Source organism: Ceratocystis lukuohia (assembly GCF_044167205.1).
Source record: "Ceratocystis lukuohia strain C4212 chromosome Unknown Supercontig8_pilon, whole genome shotgun sequence".
NCBI lineage: Eukaryota > Fungi > Ascomycota > Sordariomycetes > Microascales > Ceratocystidaceae > Ceratocystis > Ceratocystis lukuohia.
The window spans coordinates 220,361-239,112 of NW_027263527.1; the positions used below are offsets into that span (position 1 = coordinate 220,361).

General features: G+C 49.9%; 4 protein-coding genes across 4 annotated transcripts; 3 read left to right on the forward strand and 1 right to left on the reverse strand.

Annotated features, from left to right (window-relative positions):
- Nucleotides 1-3,730: 3,730 nt before the first annotated feature.
- On the forward strand, nucleotides 3,731-5,349 carry HOO65_080062 (uncharacterized protein; the record flags this gene model as incomplete). Its single annotated transcript, XM_071004244.1, has 2 exons — nucleotides 3,731-4,859; nucleotides 4,913-5,349. 2 exons carry the CDS (start codon nucleotides 3,731-3,733, stop codon nucleotides 5,347-5,349), a joined length of 1,566 nt encoding a protein of 521 aa, XP_070856293.1.
- Nucleotides 5,350-8,200: 2,851 nt separating this feature from the next.
- HOO65_080063 (integral membrane channel protein) lies at nucleotides 8,201-12,057 on the forward strand (the record flags this gene model as incomplete). Its single annotated transcript, XM_071004121.1, has 3 exons — nucleotides 8,201-8,516; nucleotides 8,589-10,038; nucleotides 10,128-12,057. The coding sequence occupies 3 exons, from the start codon at nucleotides 8,201-8,203 to the stop codon at nucleotides 12,055-12,057; spliced, it is 3,696 nt and encodes a 1,231-aa protein (XP_070856294.1).
- Nucleotides 12,058-12,409: 352 nt separating this feature from the next.
- On the reverse strand, nucleotides 12,410-13,906 carry HOO65_080064 (r3h-associated protein; the record flags this gene model as incomplete). Its single annotated transcript, XM_071004262.1, has 3 exons — nucleotides 12,410-12,638; nucleotides 12,734-13,316; nucleotides 13,414-13,906. 3 exons carry the CDS (start codon nucleotides 13,904-13,906, stop codon nucleotides 12,410-12,412), a joined length of 1,305 nt encoding a protein of 434 aa, XP_070856295.1.
- Nucleotides 13,907-15,538: 1,632 nt separating this feature from the next.
- On the forward strand, nucleotides 15,539-16,312 carry HOO65_080065 (uncharacterized protein; the record flags this gene model as incomplete). Its single annotated transcript, XM_071001414.1, has 1 exon — nucleotides 15,539-16,312. The coding sequence occupies one exon, from the start codon at nucleotides 15,539-15,541 to the stop codon at nucleotides 16,310-16,312; it is 774 nt and encodes a 257-aa protein (XP_070856296.1).
- Nucleotides 16,313-18,752: the final 2,440 nt, after the last annotated feature.

Below are 18,752 nucleotides of genomic sequence, written 5' to 3' on the forward strand. Positions count from 1 at the left end.
TTCCTCTCTTTTTTGCTCCATTCCTTTTTTTTTCCTTGTATCAAATCAACGCTCTTCTTCTACTTTTTTTTTTTCACTAACAAGTTTTTTCTTCCTTTTTCGCCATTCCAACGTCGTAGTAAGATTCAGGGGGTGTGTCTAAAATATAGGTAAAAGTCACTCCTGTCTGTGATTGGCTGGCCATAAAAGTGGGCTCCGGGAGCGGCCAAGGAAAAGAAAAAGGTGGGGCGCCGCAAAGCAGCCATCGAAAAAAGTCAACATCTGAATTTATCATCTGCTTGACTATTTTTGCTACACACTATACATCTGCTCTATATGGGATGTGCTCTGATGGAGCCCCAGGATTCCTCTTTTCTAATCCACATGTCCGTGTTCCATGCTCCAAATCCCAAAGCCCCCCCCCTCCTCCTCCTCCTCCTCCTCCTCCTCCTCCTCTCGTCCCCCTCTGTATGCGTTATTCCGCTCGCCTTAGACTTTGGCTCTGCTGCCGGCCGCGTTCTGGGCCTTTGTTCCTCAACAAGGCCTCGAGCCAGTGAGAGTCCACCTTAGTGAAGAAATTTTCAAACTACGAGTGGATAAGACAAGATTCCAAGCTGGTATTAGTGTGGTTTATGATGGGGCAATTACATAGAGGGACGCTTTCCTTTTTCTTCCTGTATTATTAGATACTTCAGAAGTCATTTTCCTTCTGTTGGAAGATGAAAATCAACCAGAGCTAACCCTCTGTGATGATGTTTTCTAATGCTTCTTATAGCTAATAGTACATCAATGTGCTCATCATACACTAGATATTGCCCTAAGCCTACACATATGTACAACATCCACTCTGCGTTCGTGTTCAACAGTGTGGACATATTTAGTGATATAGACGTCCATACGACCTGTGCATTTACATGCACTGGCCGCCTCGCCAACAACACTGAGAGCCACACAGTTTACCCCTCCATGTACCCACCACACTTACAGCCGTTCCCACTTGTTCCTGTGCTTCCTATCCTTGTTGCCCCATTTACTCATATGTCCCCCTACTATAGACTTGTTCTCTCCATATAACACTCACCGCCCTCCAGTCGCGTGTACCCCCCACTGCTATGTAGCATAGGGACCAAAGAAAACGCTCCCAAGTTAAATAAAGACAAAGGAGAAGAGAAAATAAAATGAAAAAAAACCAGCCGCCGGCCATGAGATGAGGGACGAAGCTTCCAGATGGTCCATAATGACACTCATGCTCCCAGCCCTTCTCTTTTTATTTCCTTGCTACTCTGAAACTCCTATGTCCATTTCGGCTCCCTCTAGTCACCCATTGTACTTCCTATCTGCAAACCTTGCAAATTTTGCTGGCTTAATATTGAGGCTCATTTACAAAGTCCGTCAGTGTCGAGGCCATTTACTTGGGTCTTTGATTGGGTGAGGAAAGCCGTAGGATTCCGCTAATTATAGCGAAGAAAAAATATTTTCTTCCTTGAAATTTATAACCCTAAACCCTACCAGAGCAGTGATGCTTTCAAAGTGCCACATGAAACCTCGCAAGAAAAATATATGTTTTTTTTTTCTTTTCAATTTCTTCAATGTGGAACTTGGTGTACAAATGAAGCCGATCTAAATTTCGATGGAAGAAAATCATGTTATTTCAAGCCATAGGGCCAATGGGATGCTTCTTGAACTTGAATATAATATATTTAACGTCTACCAATGGGATGCTTCGCCGTATTGACACAAAATAACTGCGAAAAAAGTAGCAAAAATCCGGATTTTCCTTCGCCAACTTTCTGCCAACATATTTAATGTCAATTAAACCCAAATTTAACATGAGCTCAGGTGACGCAGTGGTAGCGTGCGAGACTGCAGTTCTTGAAGTCATCGGTTCGACTCCGGTTCTGAGCTTGTATTTTTTCTGACGCAACCTTTTTTTCAGGCGAGAGCCTCCTCTGCTTCCGTTTCCCTCCGCACGAAGGTAGCCCCCGGTCCTCGCTGTCTTCTGTGTTAGTGGGGTTAATTTTCTTTCTTTTCAGTTTCCTGGAATTTCTTCTTTTTCAGTTGTCCCTCTGTTCCCTCCATTCTGTCTCCACATTGAACCTCACCTTCCCTATCCCAAAGCTTCGTTATAACATTGTCCCTTGTAAGAACTTCTCTAGATCTGTTCTCAGCGGGATCCTTCCCGTGTGAGATGAACAAGATCATGGCAGAGGATTCACGTCAAAATCGGAAACCTTCGAAGCTTGACAAAACAAGTCAAGCCAAAGATCAAGATGTCATCTCCCGCTCCTCCCCGCTTCCCGCTATTCACATGTGATAAACCCCAGAACTTGCTAGTGCGTGTGCTATAATACGATCATTAAAGCAAATAAAAGAAATGAAAATAACCTCCTTCCCGTAGCAAAAGGGCGTGAGTCCATGATGCAATATAGAGGTGTGTGTACAGAAAGTGAGAAAAAGAGGAAAGACGACCATGATGCTTACTCCTCCCGCCTAAGCCAACGAGCCTAGATGCATAGCGGTAGCGTGCGGCATAAGAAGAGAACGGATGAATGTGAAGGATAGGTAGCATCTAGCACATGGCACTCTTGGCTCATTTAGACACACACCTAGCTCCTTATTCTTGAGTTAAAACAAGACACCTTAAGAGACATGGAATGGGGATAGCAGTTGGCGGTTGCCCCTACATTCTTTTCTGGCAAGATTCACTTTTAGCTAAATGGCCAGCTTTTGGAAACCAAAAAACTGTTTCTCTTTATTATCTACTGTATCTACTCTCGTAGGTTTGGGTCCTCGCCACCTACTCTGAAAGGCCAGAAGAACATACGTGCTATTCATGAAATCTTCCGTAGAGAAGATTGTTGAGCAGTGATAGAAACACGGATATTGAGTATATGTGGGATCAACGCAATGTACTTATTTGATCACAAAGCTGCTGGTGTAACATAAAAGAGCGCCGTTTTCGGTTCTACCACAACTGCACTACGTTAGTACGCAGCCAATCCCTTATCCCTGCCTACGCAGAACCGCCTTATATCCTAAGCTTTCTCTAATCGACTGCAGGTAACATACATGCCGCTTTTCGATCATTCCAGTGTTTTCTCCCTGCTGCGTAGCTGTCCACGCACGAACTCGGGTATGCTGCCGCTGGGCCTGTTAAGCTGTCACTCCGTGATTTCTAGCTAATTAAAGTAGAAACCACACTAATTAATCTTGCCCAACATAGATCAAGGTACGCCCTAGAAAACTTCATTCGCTATTTATCTCAATGGACCTCACATGATTACGATTCCACTCGTCATCAGTTACACTATCCTCGAGCCACTTGTGGTCTGTTAAGCTATTAGGGTTAAGGTTATATGAGCCTGCGTATCTTATTTCCTAAAAAGGTAAAGAACATCACTGACCCTAAGTATTATGTCATAACCCTGACTACATTTGGCCATCAAGGAGTTAGTGCTTAGCCGGAACCGGCCAAAGAGAGAAGCTAGTCATCGAGCGTGAGCTACGGAGGAGACGGCTTCAATGCATTTAGCCAATAGAAAAAGGCCTCAGTTCCAAGACCGTCCAAACTAGGGCCACTTATACGTCATGAAGAGCCAGGCTGCTTGGGGTTTGGGTATATATTTGGCAGCTGTGGAAGCTTATCCAGCTAGGTCCGTCTTTCTTCTGCCATCATCTTCACCAGTCTCCGCCATACATCGCAATACTACTACAATCACACAGGGATCCAGCCACGCTCAAACAATTCATAATGGAGTCCCTGCATCAAGACACTTTCAAGCGCCAGGCACCAGCCCGCACGCCATCCGATTATGCCCACCTAGGAATGGGTTCGCGAAGCCCCATTAACAACGCCACCGACGCCCTAGCTTCCACTCCGCGTAGTGAACTGGCCAATATGTCGCCCTTTGACTCTTCTTCGCTGTCTTCGCCTTCGTCTTTGGAAAGCTTGAGCGAGCGACTAGATCATATCGGGAACGGTATGGCCTATAACGCCATGTCGAGCAAGACCTATAATGCCATTGATGAGGCTTTGGGAGTCCACGAGGCTAGCAGTTCCAAAATGTACCAGCACGAACAAGCAGACGTGTCGATGCAGAACTTCACTATGGCCGAAGATGGAGAAAGGTTTCCGGGTGTCCAAACGCCTGGAATCGAAGCAGGTATCTGGGATGCTGACCCACTGAATGTCGTTGGCAGCGGCACTGGCGCTAAGGGTAGTGAGAAAAACAACAGGTCGCCTTCGTCTACCCAAGCATCGAAGGAGAAAAACAGTGAGGCGTTGGGCAAGGCCAGAGGGTCTAAGGCTGCGCAAAAGAAAATGTCTCCTACTCATTCCCGCTCCAGCGATCCCGATATTTTCAAACATTTACTTGATCGTATGCGGTATTGGCCCGAGCAAGACCGCGCCTTTTCTCGCACGGTTGGCCTGTTTGGCTTCCTTGTCTTCATGAAGACCCCATATAGCCGTAACATGACGCGCCTGGGCCTTATGGGTGTTATGGCCTGTGCTTGGCCGTTGGAAACGGCGGTGCTATTGCGCAAAGTGTCAACCAAGCTTGGCTGGGAGCTGAAGGGCCTAAGAGACTGGTGGCGCCGCGAGTTAGCTAAAAACAACTCGGACGATAGCGATGGAGATGACTTTGTCAAGGTGGCAAGCATCCCGAACGTGCAGATCCTTGAGGATGGCATGGAGGTGGAGGTCGTGGACTCCGAGACCTTTGGAACATCAGAGAACGGCGTTAGCATCATGAGCCCCGGTATGAAGAGAGGGGAGTCTCGGGCCATCAACAAGCAGGCTAATGCTAGTAGAGCAAAGAAGGAGAAGAAGCAGGCCAACGATGACGAATGGCAGGGAATTTCTATCTCGGAGATGAAGGGTAAGTTTATATGACACTATAGGCCCTGGAACCCGTGCTAAAATTAAATCTAGAGGCTATCAAGAACAAAGTCGACAAGGCCGCTGAAAAGTTGGGCGAAGTTGTCCAAGAAACCGCCGGCCATGTGGAGGACGATCTCGCATCTACTAGGCGTCAGCTCCAGCATGTATCTGCAAGGAGCATTAGTGCTCATGAGAAGGCTAAGGCCGAGTTCGAAGCCCAAGCACAGCGGCCTAGCGATAAGAATGCCAGCGGCCTCTTTGGCATCCTTTCAGAAGAGGAAGCAGCCAGCGGAAAGTGCAAAAACGGCGCTGTTGAGCCATCGCCTGCATTTACTGCCCCGGATATGGCTGTAGAGGATGCTCCGGCTGAGCTGTTTGGCATCTTGGGCTCGGATAGTAAAGCTCCGGATGAGACGGCGCCCCCTTTGCCCGTCGGCCAAGGCAAGAAGGCCAAAAAGATGGCAAAGAAGAACAAGGGCAAGAACTAGGGACGGAGGCACGAAGGGTAGGCTAGTGCTAGCCAAGCCTAGATGGGCAGCAGAGAATAGGGAACGGGGCGGGGGTACAAGCGAGAGGATGTGCGGGGACGAGAAAGCTAGGATGTTGATGAAATGGTGCCTAGGACATGCGGAGCCTTTTGAGGTTATAATGAGTGGCGTGGTAGGGGAGTAATCTATATACGCATTGTGAGACAGCAGCCAACGTCAATATCAACTGAGTCGTGAGGGTGTGGGGGTGTGGGGAGTAGGAGAGACCTGCTATCGGCATGCAACCATAATTAATAGGCTTCTTTTTTTTTACTTTTTATTTATTTTTCCGTCTTCTTTCTGCTTCCCTCCCCCTCCCTGGTTTTCCTTGCCGATATATTCGCACTTGGTGAGCATGGTTTGGGTATCGTGCGTAGTTGCGGTGTAGAGATGATGTCAGCGTTGGATTTTCTCTTTTTTTGCCGGCTTGTGTTTGGCCATCTTGGTGATCGAGTCCCGCCTCTTAGGTGGGATTCTCCTAGAAGCACATGCGTGACGGGCGTGATCCAAAGAGCCGCGCCACACGAGAGCAGAAGAGATAAGAGCCAAGAGGGCGGAGAGCTCATGGACACAAGCGATGGAAGGAATGCGACATAAAAGGTCTGGAAGGGGTCTTGGTTGGTCCATTGGCTAAAGACTAGGCAAACTACAGGATGTGAGACTCCCAAGACCAATGAGAAAGACAAAAAGCTGAAGGAGCGGCGTCTTGAGGCTGTGGTGGTGAGGGTCAAGGTGGGGAGGGGAACGAGGGACTTGTTTGCACAGTAAACTGGTGATCTGCGAGTCGATGAGCTCATTAATTTTCGCGCTCCTTTCTTCCCTATGGTCTCTGCCTGAGGCGAGCCATGTCTGTTTTTAGCTCTTCTGTTTGTTCTGTTTCCCTTGCCCCTTGTCCCTTTGCCCAGTATCTGATCTATTCTATGACTCTGGCTAAACTAACCCATGCGATCCCTGTCGTGGACAGAGTCGAAGGAAGAACAGCTTCGCTTTGGCAACTTAGATGAGGGGAAGCGAGTTAGGGAATAGGAAATGCCCTCGTGGCAATGTAACGGAGTAGAGAGAGGTGCAGCGTCATAGGCGATACTATGCAGCCTTGACCCGAGTGCTGGTGGTGTTTTTGGGACTTGTTAGGGAGGAAATTAGGGGCTGCGACTACGGCTAAGATGGGTGTGGAAGTGCATGCATGGCGCATTGTGGCCAAATATTAAGCTTAAGCGAGACGTTGGCATGGCTCGTAGTTGATATGGCGCAAGTTGCGAAGAGAAGCACCGGCCGTCTACTGCCCTGGCCGATGTCTCTTGGCTATCTCCGGCCCCAAGCGTTGCGTGTGACGGGAAGGGAGAGCAGTGGGTAGCGGGCAGCAGGCAATGGGAAATCGATAGTAGCGAGTCTATAGAACGGGCTGTGTGGAGCACCAATAAGCAAGCAGACGGCTAGGTGGACTAGCAGAAGGCGGACATGGTAGGGTGGCGGGAATGTAGCGGTAGCCAGCCAACGCAGCCTGCTCTGGCGGTACTGGGAAAGCCAGCACACACATACACACACACACACACTAGACGTCATGCTCGGAGTCGGTCAGCACTTTGTTCTGCCTGATAGCAAAGTCCATTAAAGGCTGTTGCAGCCAAGAGAGAGTCCAGGGTCTAAAGAGATAGAAACAAGAACGGGATGCCATTTTTCATCCCGAAGGATTGCATGCGCGTTGCATCACTGCGCATGGTCATGGTGTGCATATGATACAAGGGATGAGAAAGGGCTTGGGGGCTACCTTACCTGCGAGGCTAGTGCGCCATACTCAAGGACAAGCTCCAGTGCCATGATGTCTTTTGAGAAGCAGCCTCCATCGGCTTGTCAGTCTTCATGCAGGTCAAAGACTACAGGGCAAAGCAGTTACAAGGGCTGCGAGAACAAGAGACTAACCAGGCGGGGGGGCATCTTCGGCGCAGAGTTGAATTGCCCACACACACGCAACAAAGCGGAGGGTAGTTGGATGCAGCTTGTTGATGCCGACGCAGGGCTATATCCATATATCTTAGTATAGGGTCTATCTTCAGCTTGTTGATTTACTGGGCCCTAAACCTGAGGCTTAGGGCCTCCGTTACAGCGCCTTTAGGGCAGACCCACACAGGACAGCCCCGACAAAACTCAGCTTACAGGCCCCCGTGCCCAGAAAACAGCGCACCCTGTCCAAATAGGGGCTCCCCATCCGCTGCAGGCCAGCGCCGCTGCCCCACTCAATCTTCAAAGTCCAGCTCTGTTCTGGGGCTCAGGGCTCAGGGCTCAGGGCTGCTCTGGGGCTCTTCTGTTCCTTTCTCGCCCTTTTATTTTCCTCCTCTTCCTCTTCCTCTTCCTTATCATCACTCGCAGCTCCTCATCGTTCTTGCGTTGCGCTGTTGATGTGGCTCGTTGTCTACGTGTTTGGGTTTCTTGTCTTCCTTCTTCTTTTACTTCTTTTCCTTCTTTTCCTTCTTTTCGCCTTTATTTTGTTTATTCGATTTATCCTATTTTCTCTTCATTCTCTTCTTTCTTTCAGCCTGTTTTTCTTTCCCTTCTATCCTCTCCATGCACTGCGCTTAATATCCGCCCTTTGTTGTGCATTATACCCTATACGACTGCGCTATACTGCGCTATACCGCGCTATACTGTTTCGCTGCGACGGTGGCGGGCTGCAATCGCGGCGATTTGATCAGACACGACCCTCCGCGCGGCCTTCTATCGGCAGACTTCGAACGTCTTGTTTTCTCTCCTCTCCCCTCTCCATTTCTGCTTGGCCCTTTTTCTATTTCGCTCTTCTTCTAGCCCTTAATCCGTTATGTTCTCCGCCTTTATCAGCTCGTCCGGCTTCAAGTCTCCACCGCCTGCCTCTCGGTCGGTGCCGGAGCTCTCTCGCTATCCCGCAACAGCCACCGCCAACTCCGCATCCCAACTACTTCCCGAGCCACGCCACGCTACCGCAGACTTCACAGAGGCCGACGATGACGACGAGGACGACGATGAGTCTGTGACTCGGAACCACATCAACACCGCCGCCAATGCCTCGGAGCGTTTCGAGAGATACGCCCAGCGAGAACCAGTCGAAGACGGCCGAAGGCTGCCAGTGCTGCCGCTATTCTCAGCATCTCATCTCGGTACGTGCATTGCCCTATGTCCGGCCACTCTACATCCAAGACTACACTTCTAATCACTCCCCCCGGCCCTAGATTCCCTCCCGGTCTACTCCCTTACCCATGCAATACGCATCCTTGTTCAAACACGCACGGAAACCACACTCACGTGGGAACAGCTTCGCTCCCCCCAGGTATCGCAGTTTCTCATCAAGCCCATGCAGCAGGCCATCCGATCGCAACACTTTTCGCGCGCTACACTGTACGCCCTGATGGCCAATGGCCTCCAGTTTGCCAAGGAAACCGAGCTGTACCCGGGGAACGCCGGCGCAAGCAAAACCCGGTCCAAAGTCTGCGAGCTGCTCGCCATCAAGCTACTCAAGGAGTACAACACACGCGAGCTCATCGACGCCCTGTCCTACGACTTCCACCCTTTACAGGGCTTTACCGGCTTTGAGACAGCCACTGCTACCGCTACCGCTGCAGTCACAGCTATGAAAAAGCCCGATTCTCGCACCTCTACCCTGGAAGTCGCCATCCGAGCCTCAGCCAAGCACTTCTTGTCACACCCTCTTGTGATACAGCAACTGGAGGCTATCTGGAGTGGCGCCATTTCGTTCTACTCTGCTGCCGATAGCTTGCACCGTGTGCAACCCATACCGCCTCTTCTAAGCTCCACCCTCTCTAGCGGATCAGCACGGCTGCCAGGTGTTCGTACGCCATTGCTGGGCTCGTCTCTGCGTCAGCATGTGCACTACCAGCAAATGAGCCAGCTCCAGTCCGGTGTTGGTCACACCTCTAGCTACAGCAATGACTATTTCCACAACAACCCGGCGTCTTACAAGCCCGGCCGACGAACCGTCAGCCTGTATGATCCTCGCCATGCCTCATTATTCAAGCTGTCTCGGCTTCGTGTCCCGCGATACCGCTCATTTCTCTCAACACTGTCTCTCGCCGTTCTGATTGGCCTGTTCCTCGCCGTGCTGGTCCGACGCTCTATCCAGATCACGGGCCTTGAACTCATCTTCTGGTTCTGGAGCGCTGGCTTCATGCTAGATGAACTAGTAGGCTTCAACGAGCAGGGCTTTTCGCTGTACATGATGAGCTTCTGGAACATCTTCGATCTGGGAATTCTGTGCATGCTGATTCTGTACTACTGCATGAGAGCCTATGGCGTGTTTCTCCTTGATCCACACCACTGGAACGATATGGCGTACGACGTCTTGGCTGCTAACGCCATCCTGCTGTTACCACGGATCTTTAGTGTACTAGATCATTACCCCTACTTTTCGCAGCTGCTAATTGCTTTCCGGCTCATGGCTGTAGATCTTGCAGCGGTTTTGTTTCTAGTCATCATTGCCTGCAGCGGCTTCTTTGTGTACTTTACCTTTTCCAAGAATCACCAGGACAGCGCAGGATTTGCCTACAGCATGTTCCAAATTGTCATGGGTTTCACACCTGCAGCCTGGGATGTCTGGGATGACTGCAATTTTCTGGGCAGATCGTTGCTAAGCCTATTTCTAGTCATCTGCCACTTTGTGGTTGTGTAAGTGATCCTCAAGCCCTGTCTTTACTTTCCTGTCATCGTGAGACCACCCGATATGCTGACTTTGAAACTCTTCCCGTCCACCAAAGTACCATCCTCATCACCGTCCTAACCAATTCTTTCATGGCTATCGCGTCCAACGCCACCGAAGAGCATCAATTTTTGTTTGCTATCAATACAATCTCCATGGTCAAGAATGACTCGCTGTTTTCCTACATCCCGCCTGGCAACATTTTTGCATGGCTTCTCATGCCCTTGCGTTACCTCATGCCCTTGCGCCATTTTGTGTGGCTCAACCGACTAATCATCAAGGTCACCCATTTCCCAATTCTCTGGGCAATCTTTGTGTACGAGAGATACTTTTTAGCAATGTCCATCTACGAACCCACAGACCTTGTTGACCATCCCGGCGTCTCTCGCGGGAGAACCATCTCCATCGCAGACCCAGCCGGTCGCATTGCGGCTTTTAGTCCCAATGTCCGGGTCCGCGAGGAATCTGTAGTTGGCTACCAGAAAGATCGCGCCCTAGAGGAGGTTTTCCGCCGCCCCCCAAACTACCATACTCTGCGAAATCAGCGCCGCAACGAGCGACGGAGAAACCAAACCGAGATTCGCAACTGGATGGACCGCAACGATGCCACCGGCCCAGGTACGTGGCAAGCATCGGCCGGCGCGTCCGAAAACAACTGGATGCGCCGATATAGCATGACGCAAAGCACCCTCCACCGTGTTTCAGACGTGAGATCAACCGCTAGCGATCCCGCTGATCGCTTATCAAACAGTGGCTTTATTCGACGTCACAGTGGAGGAGGCCCTTCTCCACTGCACAAGCGACACAACCAGCAAGACTACAAAGACCATACTGATGGTGGGGATGGCGATGACGAACTGATAACCAACGATGAGGATGAGGACGAGGATATTGTTATCAACACCGTCAAGCAAAGTTTTCACAATAACGCGCAGGCTGAATCAGAGTATACGACGGAAGAGGAAGATGCCTATTTCCCAACGCCAACCGCTGCAAGGTCTTCTGCGGCCTGGCCTAGCTCGCCACGGTCTAACCACACCCGCAAGGGTCTTCACAACCGCACGCTATCAACTAGTACAATCATGTTTAACCCAAACCAATACGGCAATGACATTATGATTCAAGAATCCAAGCAAAAGGATGGTTCTACGCAACAACGGGCTGGAGGGAGCGGCATTAGCATCAACATTCCCACTACTACAAAGCGATCATCAGACAAAACGCCACGCTTATCTCCACCGGCCCGGCCAATTGCCATGTGCAAGTCTCCGGGCACAGCTGGTCCTTCGCGACCCATCTTCACACAAGACTCAGAAAGCGGGGGTGGCCGTGGTCGCCGCCTTTCATCCATAGACGCAGCCATGTCAGAATCTCAAATCTTGCCCGATGACGATGATGAGAATGACGACATTGTAGATGACGACGACATCATTGGCGGCCTCTCATCTAGCTTTCAAACCCAAATGGCCATGGCGCTCAAGCACGGCCGACGTTTCGACAGCATGGCTCGCCAGCGTGACAATTCTGACCGAGACCGGATGTCGCGTCTAGTGCTCGCACGCATGAAAACACTCGAGGAGAGCTTCGCCCAGGTGATGCATGAGATGCGTGAACTTAAAGTGCTCTCGACCTCGTCCACCAATACAGCACCACCGACAAGGCACAACTCGGTGGTGAACCTTGTGCCCCTAGGCAAGCCTGGCCATAATTCGAAGAAGCATAGTGAAGCAAAGGTGCGGAATAAAGTACGCGGCCGGGATCAGAGCGGAAGCTTGGTGGCGGGGTCGGGGCAGCGGAGAGCAGCGCCAGTCAGGCGGCTAGTGAACGGACGCAGCCTTGGGCTCAAGGGCGTGAAGGCTAATGACTACGCAGCGGAGGAAAGAAGTGCAACAGAGGAAAAAGAGGATGCCAATATGCAGGGAAATAGGAAGGGGAAGACGATGGTTATTTCATCCGAGAGTGACATTGCAGAGGCTCAGGAGGGGTGATTGGTACTGTTTGATTAACGATGCATTTTAGGGGGTTTTTTGCCGTTTTTTTTTTGTCTCATGGGTAATGTTTGCTTGCTTTGTTTAGCCTTTACGGTTTGCGGTTTGTGGTTTCTTGATATCAGTTCCTCTTGGCCGGCTCTTTTTGTTTCCAGTTTTGTCTACGTTGGTCCTGTCTGCATTTATTTTCCTTTCTGCTGCCAAGAGGAGCATGTTTTACCTTCCAATCAATCCCCTCCCGCCTCTCTAGATCACGCGATACTGATTTGCTTCATCAAGTCTTTGATTTACTTTACTCCTTAAAACCAAATTCCGGACCGACCTGGGCTCCGTCGTCCTGCTCCTGCTTGTCTTAGCAAACAACCTCCCACAGAGGCCTCGGCAGCTCTGCGTTGCGCAGGCGCGCGTGCATGTGGTTCCTGTGTTTTCTGCGCTTCTTCTTTGTCTTGTTCTTGTCTGCGGTGTCGGTGGTGGATGGCTGACTTGCGCCAACATAGACAACACGCCGCGTAGGGTTGGCAAGAGTTACAGAGTATGACTCAAGGCCGTAGTATTCGGAGACAGCGTGGGCGAGCCAACGTCTAGGATACAATGTTAGAAGGCAAAGCAGAGTAGCTGGTAAACGGAGGGGCATAGGGAGTAGGTAGTAGGAGGGAAGGAAAAGGAGGAGGCGTACTTGAAGGCAGCTGTTTCGTCATCGCCAATAGCATCAAACACCATCGCTGGTGCCTGCTTGTGTGGATCCGAGACCTCCTTGGCACTTCTGCGGCCCGTATAAAGCACTACATCTTCTCCATCGCGGAAATTATCTCCATCAACCCTAACCCAGCCTTCATCATCGGTCTCTCCTTCTGTCTCTACCTCGGTCTCTGTCTCCACATCGGTCTCTGCCAGCACTCCACCCTCTATATTCTTCTGCTCGGCAACCCATTTCCGTAATGGCTCTTCTAGAGCACGGACCCATGCACGCACAACCGGCGAGCGCTTAGCTGTCTCTCGCAGATCACGAGGCACCTCGCCCTTGGCTAAGCCGGTGGCTAGGCCTGAGCGTAGCTGCTGCGTCTTGCGTGCATATGCGGCCGCTGCAAACTTGAAGGCTGCTTGGTCACGCAGGAGACTGGCGCGCTCATAGCCCGTAGCGGGGGCGGTATCCCAAGCTGAAGCAACTTGGTAGGGCACAGTAGTCACGGGGTGCGTAGGCCGTGGAAGCATGTCTTCAGCAGACGGTGGTGTGACATTAGGAACATGCACGAGGTTATCTATTAGTGTTAGTCATCCTCGAATTCCCACTCTATCACACTCCGCACTCGCCGAAACAGGATCAATCACAAGCAAAGACTCGGACACAAAACTCACTGTTCTCCCACCGTCGGCGCGCACGGCTACCCTCGTTTCCCTTTACCATTAGCTCGCGCTTCGTCGGTGGCGCCCGGCGTGGAATCAAGCGCGAGGCCGCAATTTGTGCAGCAGGCACTCGCCGTGTCACAGGCACAGACAAGGGTGGGTCAACAAGAGGAATCTGCAGCTGTGCGCCATCCGCCCCAGTTTGCACCGTCGTGATGCTAAGCGACTGCAGTGCCGAGGCGGTCCATGCCTCGATGTCTACTGGAGCATTAGTTGCGGCAGGAGCTCTCGGGACAGAGACAGCACCGTCAAGGGCGGGTGTGGATAGCGCAGCGCCGGCGAGCTGAGGTGTTGGTGGATCGGACGGGATGGCCCATGTGCTACGATCAGTCTCACTAGCGGCACTCACGCTGGGCGCACTAGGCACAGCGGTCGCGGGAATCCATAGATCGTCAGAGTCGTAGTTGAAAGCCGTGGGACGGCGGGAGGGAGTAGGGGGTGGCATTGTAAACAGCGGGGTTAGGTGTAAGCGAAGGGAATAAAGAGCGGATGCCAAGATGCACCGTATGTATCAACGTAGATTGCGTAGCGCCGTATATATAGAGAAATCTCGTTTTATAAAAAGCTCATGAGCGGCTCTCAACAAGGACTATGATGAGTAATATTTCGTCATGTCGAACGAATGGGTAATGGGTGATAAGACTAGGCAAGCCGCGATAAGATAACAAATCTGCCCAATCATTGTCGCTCAATCAAGCATACCATTGAACAGCCCAATAGGGTGTAAGAAACCATTCCCAGCACGTGATGTACCATCTAACAGAGCTCAAATATTGGTTTTATGCATATGGGGCTAAGCTTTATGCAACTATGCGAGGTCTTGGCTCCACGAGATAGAAGTGGATCTGGAACATCTTTGGCTCATTCTTTTTCTGTGACACCACTCCTTCCCGCGTGTCAAGAGACAAGTCAATCCTCCCGTGCAACATCAATCCAGACAATATATTAAGAGGGAAGCCAGGCAGGAATAAGAGAGACAGAGAGAATGTGAAGGAGGGGATAGGCAATGCTGGTTCCCCTTTTATATCTCATCTAAATTTGTCTCCTGTGCCGCTTAATCTGCCTAGTATGTGGGGTGATTGGCTAGCGTGTTGACTTGCCGATTGGCTAATGGGCCAGTACATCGGCCTTAAACGCATCAGGTTCAAGACCCTTTTTTTTGGTACCTCGACACAAGATCTGCATAACTAAAAACAAAGACTTGCAAAACACGTTGTGTCGATTGTTCAATCGGTAACAATACCAGAATAAACACGCACTTACCGGCGTACAGAAACGTGTCTTGGATGTGTTTCCAATGGCTTAATGTTAACCGCCGGGAAAGAGCGGGCAGTATATCCATCATGATGATTAGCGTCTGTAGGAGAAGATTTCAAAAACAGCTGCATATACTCCGGCAACATTTGCCCTTTCTCTTGATACCCTTCGTGGATGATATTCAAGTGCAGACTCAGAACGTGCCTCCTCCATTATGAAGGGACGGCATCCGTTTGCGTATTAGGATAGTCAAGGTCTAGCAAAGGATGATAGCACATGAAAATTACTGCCGTAGTCAATACGCTTTGATGTTGTCTGCAAAGCTATCCCTCGTCTAATTTTCAATTCACACAAGTTCTAATAGGGTCTTCCTACTTCCCATATCATGCTATCGTCTCCCCACTTCAGTTTAAAGGCGCCATTCACCACTTGGCTAAAGATCCAAGGTAGTCCCGATGCGGCCATCAATGAGATTCCGCAACCGTTGCCAATGAAAATTTTCATGATTCTAAATCCACAGTGGCTAAGAGTATAAATGGAGGAATGCTCCCCTCAAACTCGAAGATTATCATTTCTTGCTTTCCTCCATTTTTCCCTCGCCTACATAATCCATCTTAAAGGTCTATTTTTCTAATCTTCGAATCAACTTCAGCCTAGCTCAGCCCAAGTTACACTCAGCTTTATCGTTTTCAACTTGCCTCAATCCCATTTCAGGTTGTCTAAACCCTCGCTGCCATGTTCTGGCTTTCTTCAATCTATTGATTCATCACCTACCTACTAAACTTAACTCTTTTAATTCTAATCTATAATTTTGGTTAAAATGCGTCCTCTACGCTATGCTACCCCGCGCAAGCTGCGAATTCTTATCAATTCGGAAACTTTCGGTAAAGACAGCCAGACATCCGCCCGGGCCATGAAGAATTACCAGCAGATTTTAATGCTAATGAAAAAGGCTGCCGAGCACACAAAGTATACCGGCAAAAAGTCAGTAATGATCTATAGCTCTGTCGGGAGCCGAGATCCTAGCTCATCTGCCAATGGTTTGCCTATTTTCACGGGAACTAGCTCACTCGAGCAGAAAGAATATTGCTGGAGCCTCCATACATGCGAAGACTATGAGGGAGGTTATGCTGCAGACGACGAATACGAGGAGTCCATCCATGGAGAAGTCGTCTCTTTATCGGACAACGTCATGATTGACCCTGGTCCTCGCCGCCGGGTAACTGTAGTCGAGGCGCCCATTATCACAGTCGTGACTCAGCGAGCCGTCATTGATTCGGTCGACTCGGCCAACTCTGGTGATTCCAGCGATTCCGTCAACTCTCTTGATGCTACTACTACAACTACTGTCTCCTCGACACAAAAGTCCAATCTGACGACTCGTGCTAGGGCCATTGTCCACCGCGTTAAAGACTCGATGCAGGACTTTGGCCATCGACTCAAGGAGAACAGCAAGAGATCTTCGATTCCCATGGGCCCTGCACATCCAGATCCGCTGGACGAGATTGACGACGTCGGTGATTTGATTGCCAACACAGCCATTAACCCGAGTGGGCGTGAGGCATCGCGGCTATTGCTATTCAATCATCTTTAGAGTCTAGGTATCAGAGTTTGCACACACCGTGGTTTCGCACAAGTTCTCGCACTTTTTAGCTGCTTGCTTGCTATCTTATTTCATTCTGCGCGTTTCGTCTTCCTTTCTGTGCATCACTGACTTTGAGCAAGCACATGAAATCAGCACCAAACCAGGGTCTTGTTCAATTGTCGAGTTAGTCTACTTCGACGGCTCCATTTTCGACTTATATCACGTGCGGTATCTGCAGCACATTTATATATACAACGTGATATTTTTTTTCACGCACGCCACGAGTAGAGATAGACATCACTACACGATGGCACCATCAGCCGGAGACGTCTTTTTACAGAAACGATAGATACGATAGTCATGAGATTTACGAAAAGAAATGGTGAACTTTTGGGTTTTTTTTATTCCTGCTGGAGATCGTGTACTCCGCGAAATGTGCTACAGAATTTGTCCTATGCTCTATTGTTGTGATTTGCCATGTAAGTCATAGTCTCTCGTCCTGTGTCAAGTTGTCGCATCACAGAAGCTTACACGACGATCAATCCTTGCCATCTGTCCATGTTGGGTTAGGGTTATTGAATAACCCATCTCCTGCTACACCCTTACTTCTCTTCTCCTCTAGCTAGCTCCTGTAATTATTGGTTTGAAATCAAATTCACCTAGCACACAGCGCAGATCTATTTTTAATTATCATTTCTTCCTTTTCGCCGTCGGTATCGTGCTTTTTCTTCGGACCTTGAAAAAGCTTGAAAGATCCCGAAGCCCGTAGACTCTCCGAATTGAGTTGTTGTCAGGGATAGAGGGACGATGGGTACCGGAGGGGTAGAGAGGGGGAGAGAAGAAGGGCTTTGTCGCGGGAAGTTTAGGAATAACAGAGGCACATGAAGAAGGTCGGCAAGGCCTAAGTCCAAGGTCCAGGGTACTTAAGACAGTAGCACAGAAATGCAGTTCAAGCTAGTACCTGTGACAAGGGAAAAGGCTGAGGTTAGAGTGAGTTTATTTGAGGGGGAGTTGACAAAACAGGGAGACAAGACAAGACAAAAATCAGGACATAAGATTGACAAGCCAGGCAACGAGCGAAAGAGTAAAGCCGGACCGAGACAATCCCTGGAGAGGGCACCTCGTAAAACAAACAAGCGGATGAGACTAGGTAGAGAGCTACGGTTACTTTGCTTGCACCCCATAAAAGCAAAGACTTAACCAGAAACTTAGAAGCGGTTTAGAATCCGATGAGTGGCCTGGATGGCCTGAATGATGGGATCCCAATTCTTGGCATGCTGCATTTTGGGACGACAGAACACTTGGCGTTTTGCATACCAATAGGCAAGCAACAAGGAGCAAGCTCGAGTACGGTAGAGATGCAAGCATAGACACAGACGCAAAACACATGGACAGAAACATTGATGTCAATGTCGTTGACGTTGTAGTTGTCGATTACAAACCTTCCTCTGAGGCTCTGCACCCCTAGTCACACCTGCGCTCTTCCTGCCCATCAGCCCCAGCTGCTACTTCACTCGCTCACGCACTTGACTACGTGCTTGCCCAACCCTTTTCCCAGCCCTGACCGCCTTTACCTCGCATCAAGAAGCAACCCCTTCAAAAAGGGGAGGGGGAGGGGAAAACGCATATTTCGGCATTCTTCACCGTTCCCCAGTTTTCCTTCGAAGCTCTTGGCCTACTCTTGGCCCGGACTTTGCTCGGCATTCTTCTCCCCCCTAAAACAGAAACAAGCAGGGAAGAAAAAAGGACCAACCCCACACCCCGGGCTACTGAGCAAACTCCGATGCCTTCCTTTTTCTGGGGACCCTTCTGCATGAAGAAAAGAATCAAAAGGGAAAGAAGGGAGAAAAGGCAATGACCGCCGAGAGCAGGGCCACAGGAAGAAGAGAGAGAATAGTGGGTGCCTGCGATCCCCGGGGTTAATTGGCGTTGGTTTGATTGGGCGAAGCCAAGTTGAGTAGAACGGTAAATAGTCTGATTTTATTGCCGTAGGACCACACATATGCACTTGTCTCCCTTTTCTGCTCTTGCCATTTTAGGCGCCTGTATTGTGATAAAGAACCTCCTAACACAGGCATGTGCATATCAATGACGAGTAGCCAGCCAGTGTCCCGATCAATGTAATAATACACCCAATCCGCCGGCCCCGCTACCATTAACTGCCCTACCATCCATTCTAATGTGAACTGAATCTATTTTCAGCTCACAGCTTCCAAGACACACCTTGATGCGAGAACCTTTCCAGTACATACGGTCTGTATCCACGCCTGGACTACAGCCCGAGTCTCGCTCTTGTCTCCGAGGATAGGGATAAAGCCCCTAGTCCTAATCGCACGAAAAGAAAAAAAAAAAACTTGGGCCACCTCTAAGTGGCAGGACGAAGCGAACAGGCCAGCATAAAACTGGCACAACATCTCGACACAGCCGAAAGAAGGTGAGAAAAGAGAAG